This window comes from Rhamphochromis longiceps, linkage group LG13 (genome assembly GCF_057381845.1).
Source record: "Rhamphochromis longiceps isolate RC_006_pf linkage group LG13, R_longiceps_female_GT1.1, whole genome shotgun sequence".
Taxonomy (NCBI): Eukaryota; Metazoa; Chordata; class Actinopteri; order Cichliformes; family Cichlidae; genus Rhamphochromis; species Rhamphochromis longiceps.
In genome coordinates, this window is record NC_140569.1 from 6,124,298 (window position 1) to 6,136,910 (window position 12,613).

Genomic DNA, 12,613 nt, shown 5'->3' on the forward strand with positions numbered 1-12,613 from the left:
TCTGTCATCACAGCCACTGGGTCCATTCTGAAACGCATGAGAACCCCAATTAGGGTGTTGTTGAGGTCCGGGCCTTGTAAGAGCACATCATTCAATGAGATGCCTTTGAACTGTGCGCTTGAATCAAAGACGATCCTTATTTTTCCCGGTTTCTGGGGGTGATAGACACCAAAGGAAGGTAAATACCAATACTCTTTGTCAGGCTCTGGTGGAGGAGCTGGCTCAGCGTGTCCATTTTTGAAAATATCCTCCATGAAATCTATGAAATGATGTTTCATCTCCGGTTTCCTATTCAAGGTACGGCGAAGTGACATCAGTCGGCTGAGGGCTTGCTCTCGATTATTTGGTAAACGTGGTCTTGGACTACGAAATGGCAGGGGAGCCACCCAGCTGTTGGAATCATCTTTCTTGAACTCCTTGTTCATGATCTGGAGGAAGATTTCATCTTCGATGGAGGGTGCCAGCTTATCATCCTCTTTTGAATGGCTGAAGACCAGCTCACCTAAGCTTGGCCGACTGGAAGTCAGTGTGTCAGGGGATATTAGCTGTTCCTCTATGAACTTTTCTTTGCAGATGATCCTGTTCTCACAAGGCTTGAAGTAGCTTGGTCGTCCATTCTCAAGGACATTGGTCTTGAATGTGTTGACAGTCGGCCGGTGAGCCCCACCGAGACAGACGTCACCGACTATTACCCAACCCAGGTCCACTTGTTGGGCATAAGGTTCGTTGTGACGGCCGTTACGCTGACTGCGCACTTTGTGAACTCTGATGATGTCCCTCCCAAGTAACAAAAGTATCTCAGCTGACGCATCAAGAGGAGGGATCCTGTCAGCAATACACCTGAGATGCTTGTGGCTTTGGGCGGCTTCTGGAGTAGGGATTTCGTCCCTATTATTGGGAATCAGGTTGCACTCAATAAGAGTCGGCAATGATAAGTGCAACTGTCCATCAGCTGACTCCACCATAAATCCAGAGGCCCTTCTTCCAGCAGTCTCGGTGATTCCTGAGCATGTTTTGAGGGTATAGGGGGAAGCCTCACCCTGGATGTCAAACATGTCAAAGAATGCTGATCTGGCTAGCGACACATTGCTTTGGTCATCCAGCATCACGTATGTCCTCACCTTTTGGTCTGGGCGACCCTTGGGATACACACTGACCAGACAGATTTTGGAACATGATTTACCTTTAAGACCCTGACCACACACGGCTGTGCATGAAGAGGCTGCTATGTCAGTGACACACTCGGTAGGCTCCCCACCATGCTCTGCAGAAGGTGGTCTGGAACTTGGAGCCCAAGGTGCCGGTCCAGGATGGAGTGCTGCAATGTGCCGGTCGCTGTCACACTCAGAGCAGTGGGTGTCAGCTTTACACTCTTTAGCTTGGTGAGTTGCTGAAGCACAACATTTAAAACATATGGAGTGCTCCACCAGGAAGCGTCTTCGCTCTGCAAGTGGTCTTTCTCGAAAGCCTCTGCATTTCCTGAGGGAGTGAGGTTTCTTGTGGAGAGGACACTCTCTGTCTAGATCAACGGTGAGTCCTTTGGAGGACTGAGAGGTGGGGGGGGTTTCCTACCTCAGTTTTACTTACGGATAAAGGAGGTTTGGATTTCCATTGTTTGGAGAAGGATCCGTCACCTTTGAACACAGCTGAACTGAAGTTAGCAAAAGCAAAGCTAGGATCATTTCTCATCTCTGCATGGTTATACACGAAGTCCACAAAAAATGAGAAAGGGGGATATGGAACTTGGTGCTCCCTCTTATAGCGAGACCCCTGAGTTATCCACTGTTCTTGGACATTGTGGGGCAGTTTCTCCGCTATAGGGTTTATTCCCCTTGCAGTGTCTAGGAAGCTGAGCCCTGGCAAATATCCCTCTTGCTTAGCAGCTTCGATCTCTAGGAGCAGGTCTCCGAGTTCTTGAAGCTTCTGGTGATCTCTATTTGAAAGCTTTGGGAAGTGGTTCAATCTATCGAAGAGAGAAGCTTCAATGGCCTCTGGAGAGCCATAACACTTGTCCAGCCTTCGCCAAAGCATGTTCAAACCCATGAATGGATTGTTGACATAAACTGCCCTTATCCTCTTGGCGTGGTGTAGCGACTCCCCACCAAGCCACTTAATGAGCAGGTCCAGTTCTTCACTAGGTTTGAGGCTAAGTCCCTCCACAGCGTTAACAAAGCTAGATTTCCATGACAGATAACTAGCAGGCTGGTTATCAAACACTTTTAGTCCAGCTGTGACAAGGTCTCGACGCGCCAGATATACAGCTAACTCAGATACACCTTGAGCCTCCAGTGGTGAGCGGGGTGGAAGTTGGTTTGTTGAGTCTGTGCAGCGATGTGTGTGCATGGAGGGGACATCTCTATCTGTGTTAAAAGGCAGAGGGTCAGGGCGATTCTTTCTCTGGTTGCCTGGGTGCAGGCCTTCAGCCGAGCAAGCAGAAGGATACGGCTGTTGTGTGTCACGACTGACGCAATGAACTTTGATATCTGGGAGGTGTCTGTGTTGTGGTACAGAAGCAGCAGCCTGTGTTTCTTTCTCATTTTGAGCTAAAGCATAACTCTGCCCTGAAGAGAAATGTGCTTGGATGAACTCACCAGTTCGCTGTAATGACTGCTTCGTTGCTTGAGCATGACTGGCTTTACTCCCAAGGTCACAGTTGTCTAAATCCGCAGCAGCCTCAAACACTTGAGCCTCTGCTGAGGCAGCCTCAGCTTCACACTCTTCTTTTAGTGCATTCAATGTAGCCTCTATGCGTGCTTTCTCCACTTGCATGTCTATTTGACGTTTTGCATAGGCTGCTCGTGTGCGTGCAGCTTCCGCCTTTGCACGAGCTTTAGCAGCAGCGGCACTAGCTGAAGATTTATTTGAACTTTGCTTGGAAAATGCAGCTGAGGCAGCACACTCTGACCTAACCTCCAGGCTCTGAATATCGGCGTCAATAGGGTTTGAGCTGGACATCGTTTAATACAGGCAGGTGAATGGGTCTTCAAATCCCGTAAAAAGATACAGAAGAAGCGAACGTAGCCTCTTTGATGTTTTTCTTCTACTTAGTGGTTACTGGTGGCGAAGAAATAGGCTGCCGAGATTCCTTCAAAGCTTGATGTGATGATTCATCTTTTCACTGTTCTGTCCTCACTAAGCGTTGTCCTCGTGAACGTAGACTCAGCTATACAGACAGCTAAACACTCTCCTAATCAAAATCCAGGGAACAGGCCAATGTGTTGAGTTGGATGATTTAATAAGGAAAAAGTGTGAAACTGTTGACAAAACCAGAAATAAACCAATAAAAATGTTGCCTCAATATACAGTATAACAAACACATATTCAAAAATATGAGCACAATATTTATCTGCTTAGTGAGTGCCCGAATAAAACATCAAATGAAATCACACTCATGATCAAAACGTTAAAGAAACCACATGACATATGAGCTAGCTTAACCTCACTAGCTTAGGTTATACATGCATTCAAATTAAATTCTAACTACAAACTATATCACGCCTTCACAACAAATAATAATGCACACAAGTTGTCTCAGTGATAACAAACAATATTACTCACAGATGATGCCGTTTATCAGCTTGTGAAGGCATGGATGGCAACAGATTAATGGAGGTGAAACTGCCTCTGGCTCGATCTTACAGAGTAAAAAAAATACACAAAAACAACCACTAGAGGGCAAACTGCTGCAGAACAGAAAATACCTAATGCCAGCATAACTAATTTATTTTAACAAAAAACATGAAATTAACATAAAAATACCAACACAAAGACGACCGTGAGCTCTGGAAGTCAGTTTCATCAGTACCGAGAATGTGTGAGTGGATTAGTGAACAGTACGCTGGTGGGAATGTTGAGTGGCACGAAGCAAAGATGCATATGGAACAAGGGCCCCCAAAGGTTTAGTTTTATGGGTGAAACACTGGGCCAAAGCGTCTGCAGCTGACCTGATGGTCTGGCCCACACACCGCACAGCAGTAGAACATATAGGCAAACAAGACAAGCAAGCAGAACATCAAACCATAAAGCCCGGGTTTTTCTTTCCTCTGTGATGAGCAGAGAAAATGTATCAAAGCATCTTTTGACCAAGTGGTGCTAAAAAAAAAAGCAAAAACAAAAATAAAAAAGCTGAGTTTACAGTAATTAGCTCTCTGTGGTAGAGAGCGAGAGGGAAAACACACACTCAAGAGAAGAAACCAGAAGTTTGAACAACTTTATGTGTGTTGAAATATACGTTTTGATCTACTTTTTAAATATATTCGTATTCAACAACATTACACACAACAGACACTTTATTAGGCACACACTTCTAGCTTTCAGAACTACTTTAAAGTTTAATGACATAGATTCACAAAGGTGCTGGAAACATCGCTGAGATATTTTAGTCCACGTTTTCATTATTGCGTAATACAGTTGCTGCAGATTTGTGACTGTATGATAATAATGAGAATCTCCCGTTCCACCACATCCCAAAGGTGCACTATTGGACTGAGGTCCCATTACTCTGGAGGCCACTGAAATACAGTGAACTCATTGTGCTGTTCAAGAAACCAGTGTGAGATTACTTAAGCTTTGTGACATGGTGCATTACATCTTGTTGGAAAAGATGGGCACACTATGATCTTGAAGGAACGGACAGTGTCAGCAACAACATTCAGGCAGGCTGTAGAGTTCAAACGATGCTCAGTTGGTGCTAAGAGGCTCAAAGGGAGGTACGTGCAGCAAGTATCCCACAAACCATTACACCATCACCAGCATGGACTACTGATAAAAGGCAGGATGGCTTTAGGTTTTCATGCTGGTTATGCCAAGTTTTTACCCTACCATCCAGATGTTGCAACATAAATCCAGACTCCTCCTATGAAGCAGCATTTCCCAGTCTTCTACTGACCAATTTTGGTGAGCCTGTGTGAACTGTAGCCTCAGTTACCTTTGTTTAGCCCACATCAGTGGCACCTGTTGTGGTCTTCTCTTGCTGAAAGCCATCAGTATCAAGGTTGTCGTGTATTCAGAGATGCTCTTCTGCATATCTTGCTTGTAACTGGTTATTCGAGTTGCTGTTGCCTCTCTCAGGTAAATGCTGTCTGGCTATTTTCCTCTGACTTCTGACATCAGCAAGGTGTTTCCACCGAGACAACTGCCGCTCACTGTAGAGTTTCTCTATCTGGTCTGTTTTCTGTAATCCCTAAAGCTGGTTGTGTGTGAAAATCCAGTGGATCAGCCATTGTTGAAATACTCCGACCACCTACACTTAATGTCACTTAAATCACATTTCATCCCCTGTCCTGAATTGCTCAGTTGCTGCCATGTGATTGGCTCATTAGATATTTTCATTATCAAGAAGTTGAACAGGTGTACCTAATAAAGTTTAAAATGAGTTTATATTAGGTCCTTGTTACAGTTCTTGAATTTATATACTTTATATATATATACCAAGAGATCTGAAGCAGAAATTTAGATAGTTTGTTTAAAACTGTTGCCCCTTTAACAGTTACACAGCTTGTGTGTGTTAGACTATTGTGGCTGATGTTACAAATCAATAAGTACAACTGTTTTATGGCAGCATTAGATTTTTTAAAAATGATTTTCGTATCAATGTGATTAAGTATCACAACCAGTCAGATATTCAACTTACAAGATTCGCCAAAAACAAATATTCTTCTCCTCTTTTTTTAAAATCCATTAACGATTGATTTTTTTCACATAATGCATGGCGGTTTTATCTGATGACACAGCCCACTGTATATCAGTATTATGCCCCTCCAAAATTGTATAATGTTATATTGGATTTTATACATATCATCCACGGGCCATTTGCACTTGAGAAAGAGAGAAAGAAAATAATATAAAAAAGTAAGAGTAAACACTGAAATAATCAATGTTTAATATATACAAGTTATTTTATTGGGCAAAAGCAGTCATCAGTTTTACTTTATATGTACAGATAGTTGATGGTGGGGCGATATGGTTTGGGTCTTCTTAGAGGAAAAGGTCAACACAAATCAATACAAAGATGTTCTGAGTGATCACGTTCATCATATGATGATACATTTCTTCTAGTGTCTTCTAGGATGACAGTAATCATATCGATAGGGTACGAGGTCACATATTTGATAAGTTTGAAAATGATGTGAATCGTATCCTAGAAACAGTCACTAGAATTGCATTGAAGACTTAAGGAAGACATTAGACTAATGTGTTTTCCATCATCAACAAAACACCAAATGAGGAAATTTCATTTGGAAAAATGGTGTTCGTTACTGTAGCAGAGTTCAAAGGCTTGGAGAATCAATGCCAAAGAGCTCCACGTGTGTTGGTTACTCATAAATCTACACATTGAAGTGTCAGGTTTCAAGTTAGTAAATTGTGATAAGAAGCAAAGTCCAGAGGAGGAAGGTGCAATGGCGTAAGTCAGATGCTGGACTTTCACCCAAGAGAATATAGCTTTCAGTCCTATTATTTCCCAAGATTTCCCAGCAGGACATTGCATTGTAATGAGGTGATCGATGTTATTATCCTCTAGTCAGTGGTTTTAATCTTGTGGTTGACTAACCAGCATGCATAGACATTCCTCATGAAGATATTCCGAAGTCTATACCTCTATAGAGTAAGACATAAAGATTAAATGAAATCTATAAAGCCAATAATAGGCAAACAGGGTCATTTTAGGTTAAAAATCAACAGTACAAATTCTCCTAATTAAATAAAAACACAAAGATTATCAATAATGCAGCCTGATTACCTGAACTAAATATGTGAAATTGTCGCATTGCTGCAACATTCTTCTCTCATTATTTTTCTCTCTTCAGTTGGATGTAAAAAAGAGAGATGTGGAGGAAGGCAACTCTGAGAACTTGCAGCTGTTTGGGTGTTTACAAAATTATAGGTGCTGGGAGGAATGTATTTGCTGCAATTACCATTTGTTCACTTGCAAGTGATGAAAGAGGCATAATATTTTTCACAGTTAGCTGTGTGTCAGAGTTATTAGGTTTACTTGAGGATGCGGAGCATTTAGGGCATATTGTTCGAGACTGCAACACTTGCAGGAAATGGATTTTCCAGCACTAATATTCTCTAGCCTGCACACACTCGGCTAAGCTGCCCATCTTTTGGTTCACGGTCAGTCACGGTCCCATTTTCTTTTAGAAATGAAGTGGTTTGCAGAGGGGCTACGTCACCAGCGCTTGATGTGCTGCTGTGACAGATGAAACGAGCCAGACTGAGAAAAACAACCATCCACAGTTTATCCTATATATGCTGCTTACAGAGACATATTTTTTTTTATCTTATAAAATATATAAATTAAACAGTGAGACCTGTCAGTAGCAGAAAGGTGACACATCATTTTTTGTGTGTGCTCTGCACTCCAGCACTGTGAATCTTAAAGGAAACAATAATCCTCGAGGTGAAACTACCGACTTTCGGCCAATGCTTTACAGCTGATGAACTTTCTAGATACAGTAGCCCTTTGTATACAAACTGTACTGTTCGATGTGGATCTTTAATTTCAAATCTATTGTTCATGTTCTATATGGTGTAGTGTAGTGAAACACTCCAATTGATTACATTATGTTTGGGGTAAGTTGTTATTCCCTGTTTGCTATTGCCAGCAGTGATTTATCTACAGTTCACCTGGTCAGCATCATTTCCACTACATAACAATATCAGCATGGGAGGAAATAAATGCAACCTTGGATTGTAGATGAATACTAAGCATAAGGATCCCTTGAACCAGGGCTCCCTTTAGAAATATTCACAAAAAAGATTCACACAAAGGAGATGTCTAATTTAAAAATGCTGCTAATACAGCAGTAAGACTAATATATATTTTTAAAAAGGAATTTGCTACATGATGCTAGGAGTGGAGGGAGGTGTTTGTTTTATAAACACTATGCATTGGTTGATAGCTTCACATCTGAGTAATGACGCTTCAGTATCCCAGCTGACACAATGTAAAGTACATGGAAATTCCTCTGATTTCATTATCTTGCTGTGTACCACAGGGCAAATTAATTACTGAAAACAAACAGGGGAAATACCAGAAAATCTGTTAATATCATGTTTCTGTTTTTGGAAATAGCTTATTTTTGTTTATCACTCAAACTGTATTCAGCTAAATGTGACAACATGAAATTTGGATGAAAAATGTCATCATGCATCATCCTAAGACTCCAAGAGGTTCTACTGTTCGCAATGCACGACTTTCATGTTCCTAGATAGTTGTAGAGCATGTATAATGCTGTGATTCTTAATCTCTTATTTTTGTATCTTTCTTTGATGATCTGAACATGTTAGTCTAACACATTTTGATATTAAACACAAGTAAATACATAACGCAGTTTTTAAATGATCAGTTCATTTATTCAGAGAAAAAAAACCGGTATCTAAAAGTGCCTGTGTGAAAAAGTAACTGCCCTCTAAACTTAATAAATTGTTGTGCCACCCTTGCCTGCAAGAACTGTAATCAAATGTTTGCAGCAACTGGTAATGACTCTGAAACTGATGGTTAGACATCAGAATTTGTGATTGCATCAATTACAGCAAGTCGCCAGGTCCCGAAGAAGCAAAGCAGCCCCAGACCATTACACTACCTCCGCCATGTTTGACTGTTTGTATGACCTAAAACGCTGTGTTAGTTTTACACCAGATGTAACGGGTCTCAAACCTTCCAAAAGATTCGACTTTTGTCTTTTCAGTCCACTAAATATTTTCCCAAAAGAGTTTTTTGCCTTGGAACTCATGGATGCCATTCTTGCCCACTCTCTTTCTTATTGTTGACTCATGAACTCATGACTGAGACAACTGAGGCCTGCAGCTCTTTGGATGTTTTCTTTAGATTCCTTTGTGACCTCCTGGGTGAGTTGTTGATGCGCTCTTAGAGTAATTTTGGTCGGCCAGCAACTCGGTTCACCACTGTTCCACTGTCCCACTGTTTACTCCATTTGTGGATAATGGCTCTCATCGTGGTTCACTGGAGTCCCAAAGCCTTATAAAATGCTCTATAATGTTTTTCCAGACCGATGGATGGCTTTGTTTCTCATCTGTTTCTTTACATCACAGCATGATGTGTTGCTTTTTGATCTGATAGTATACTTCATTTTGTCAGACAGGTTATATTTAAGTGAGTTATTTATTCAAAAGGTCTAACATTAATCTGAGCATGGTGTGGCTGATGAAATGTAAGTTAGTTTCTTAGAAAATGTGGATAATCAGTTAATCATGTGAATTATCTGTATATGATATTGAATGTTTTGATGATCTGAAACATGTGTGACAAAGATGCAAGAAAAAAATCAGAAAGAGGGCAAATACTTTTTCAAGGGCTCTATTATTGTAGTCTCCATTCTATGATATGATTTGGTATGTAGGGCTCACCTGAATGAATGTATCTTAGGAGTTTGTGCAGCTTGACCATCTGGAAGGACACTGGCTCTATTCCACAAAGTGTCAAAGTGTCCTTGGGCACGATACATAACCCCAAATTTCCCTTGAATCCCCTGAATTTCCCTGTAAGTGTGTGAAAGGTTGTTAAAAATAGGTTCAAAAGTAAGCAGTACATGTGTGTGTTATGAATGAATGTGGCCTAAATCAGTGCTAAAAAATATGATGCTATAATCACTCAAATGTTAGCAAAAAAAGAGCATTTGGGCTCAGTTTGCACAAAAGAGACATAGCCTTCATTCCACCTCAGGTTAATAGGCAACATCATCGGTATTGCAGGAAACTATCACATGTTGGGTTGTTTTTTTTTAAATGTTCGTATTTATATTGATATGCTGTAAACCAGTCTACATGTTTCACAGTTTAACGGTTGACGGTGTGCTAACGGTGTTGATTCAGTCCTAGTTTGTCGCGTTGTTATGGTCTACCGTGAGGCTTCCTGTCATTCTGTCCACCCTTCACACTGTATGTACACCTTCCATGAAAAATCACAGGCTACATAACAAACTTTAACAAACCCCACAGTGTCTGTCTTCCAGCCTGTCTCTTTGTGCCTCTGTTTGTCCGTCTGTCTCCCTGCCTGCCTCCATGTTTTATCTGTCTGTCTATTTATGTCTGCTTATCTATTTGCTGGTGTCTCCGCCCGCCTCGCTGTCTGTCTCTTGTCATCTGTCTATTTGAGATGTGAACCCACAGGTATATTATTATCATTATTATTATTTGTGACACACACATAGGCACACACACACACGGGCACAAATGACACTCGCACACTGTATCAGTATCTCCGGTCAGCAGACAGCTTGCAGACAGAGCTCAATAAGTGAATTAAGCTGGTCTGGACTCTACTAAAGCTGACACTGGCTGACTTAGACGGTGCATATAGACACACATGCACAAACAATGCACACACACACGCTTACAGACAGAGCAAATACACAAGACTGATAACTCCACCCACTTACCTCACAAATTAAACATTTAAATTCATCTTTTTAATGCATTATCCATTTGACCTCTTACATCTCCTTTTTAATGCAGCCCTGATACGACCGCATCTGCTTCTGTTAATCACTCTGCTTGTCCTGCAGCGACTGAAGGAGCTGAAACAGAGGGAGTTTTACAGAGCACTGGCCTGCAGGAGGCAGAGGAGGCGCAGGGAGGAGAAGAGAGAGGAGAGAGTGCTGAGGAGACTCAATCAGCATGAAGACAGGAGGACGGGAGAGTGGTTAGTAGCATCCATAAGTTCTTTCTTTCCTTTCAACCCATTTATTATATTTTATGTGTAAAAAGCTCAATTGTATCAGTTGCTCCATTTATATTTTATGGAATATGTTTCAAAATCGACTTGGTAAAAAAATATGTTTTCCAAAAATCAGTGAAACTGTTAAACATTGTGTTTTTCTTTATCTTTTAAAGTCTTTTTTAGGACTTCAAGCTGTAGTTTTTCAATGGGATGAAAAGAGTACAATGTCCACATCTGCCTTTCTCTTGCCTTTCTCTTCAGCTCCACAGAGCATGAATAAAAAAAATCTATTTTGTTTTTTTTGTTTTATGACCAAGAAGATTTATAGTTTTGGTTCACTTTCCAGCTCTCAGGAGTACCATTTCCACCAGCACCAAGCAGCAGATTTAGAGGAAAAAAACTAGATGGACTACTGAATAAGCTAAAAATGAAATTCAGTTGTTACTGAATTTAATTCACAACAACAGTCACCTCAAGGTGTTTTGCATTGTATTGCATTCTGTGGGAGTAGAGTTAAGGTAGCTGCTCTGCTTTGTCCTGCTACATGGCACTAAAGAAGATAACAGTGAAGGACGTACTTCCTTAAACGTAGTTACAGCACTTTCAGAAAGACATCTAGTGTAATGACATTTATTGCCCAGTTCTGTGTAATCCATTATTGTAATATTAAATGTTATCAAATACAATTTTTTTTCCATTATGTTTATAAGAAGTTTGGAAAATTGCTCATAAATAAGTACATTTGTCCTGCATGAGGTTAATCTCAAACTTATTCTATCTTTTAAGCTAAATAAATCACATTATCAGACTAATATTATTAATAATCTGTCCACACTTAGTTTGTCTTCTGCTTCATCATCACACAGGACTTAAAACTGTGACAATGCTCATTCCAGAATAGATGGCGGGAAAAGATTCAAGATTCAAGATCTTTATTGTCAATACAACAATATATATAGTATAGAGTGTATCTATTGAAATGCCATTTCACCCCAAGCCCCCCATGGTGCATTTATAAGGGTATCAAAATATATCTACAGGGGATATAAAACTAGAAATGACAAAAAATTAATAACTCACTATATTTAAGTAAAATGAAAAAGATGAAAAGGTACTAATACTAACTATATCTATGTATAATAAACACGGACAAAAGACAATACAAAGTGATCATGTGTAATTACAGTAAAGTGAGATGTTGGTATTGAATACTATGTTCAAGTTATGGTCAGGATATTGTGGACAAGACAAGACGAAGACATGTGAAAGATGTAAAATGTGCAAGTGTAGCATAATGTAGATGTGAAAGTTTGTGTTGTTATTATTGAATCTTCTGGTGAGTACTGTAAAAATGTTTGTAGAGATCTTTATGTTTGTCAAAGTGTTTGTTTGTAAAAGTGTTTATGTTTATCGGCCCTTTGGTGGTAGTTGACTGCTTGGGGGAAGAAGCTCTTGCAGTGTCTGGCCGTTATGGTTTTGATGCTGTGAAACCGTCTGCCAGATGGAAGAAGGGAGGACAGTGCATGTGAGGGGTGGAAAGTGTCATTCACTATGCTGATTGCACATCGGATGATGTGTTTGATGATGAGCTAGGAAATGATTGGGAGAGGGCCTCCAATGATCCTCTCTGCTGTTCTCACTATCAGAGACTTCTTTTCAGCGAAAGTGCAGTTCCCGTACTGGATAGTGAGGAATGAGAACGCTCTTAATGGTTCCCCGGTAAAAAGATGTGAGGACGTGAGGAGGGAGACTGGCCTTGTTCAGCCTCTGAGAAAGTGAAGATGTTGTTGGGCTTTCTTCAGTGATGGGGGTGGTGTTCAGGTTCCAGGAGAGGTCATCTGATATGTGCACACCCAGGAACTTCCCGTTGTTGACCAACTCAACAGCAGATCCATTGATGTGCAGTGGGGTGTCTTCCTGAAGTTAACA

The 12,613-nt window shown here is 40.8% G+C and overlaps 1 protein-coding gene across 1 annotated transcript in view; it reads left to right on the top strand.

The window, feature by feature from the left end:
- The window catches only part of LOC146655276 (uncharacterized), a 101,412-nt gene that overhangs the window by 68,341 nt on the left and 20,458 nt on the right, over positions 1–12,613 (top strand). Inside the window, exon 3 of the mRNA XM_085428036.1 lies at positions 10,530–10,666. Coding sequence (XP_085284162.1) covers positions 10,530–10,666 — 137 coding nt within the window. The remainder of the gene's footprint in view (positions 1–10,529; positions 10,667–12,613) is intronic.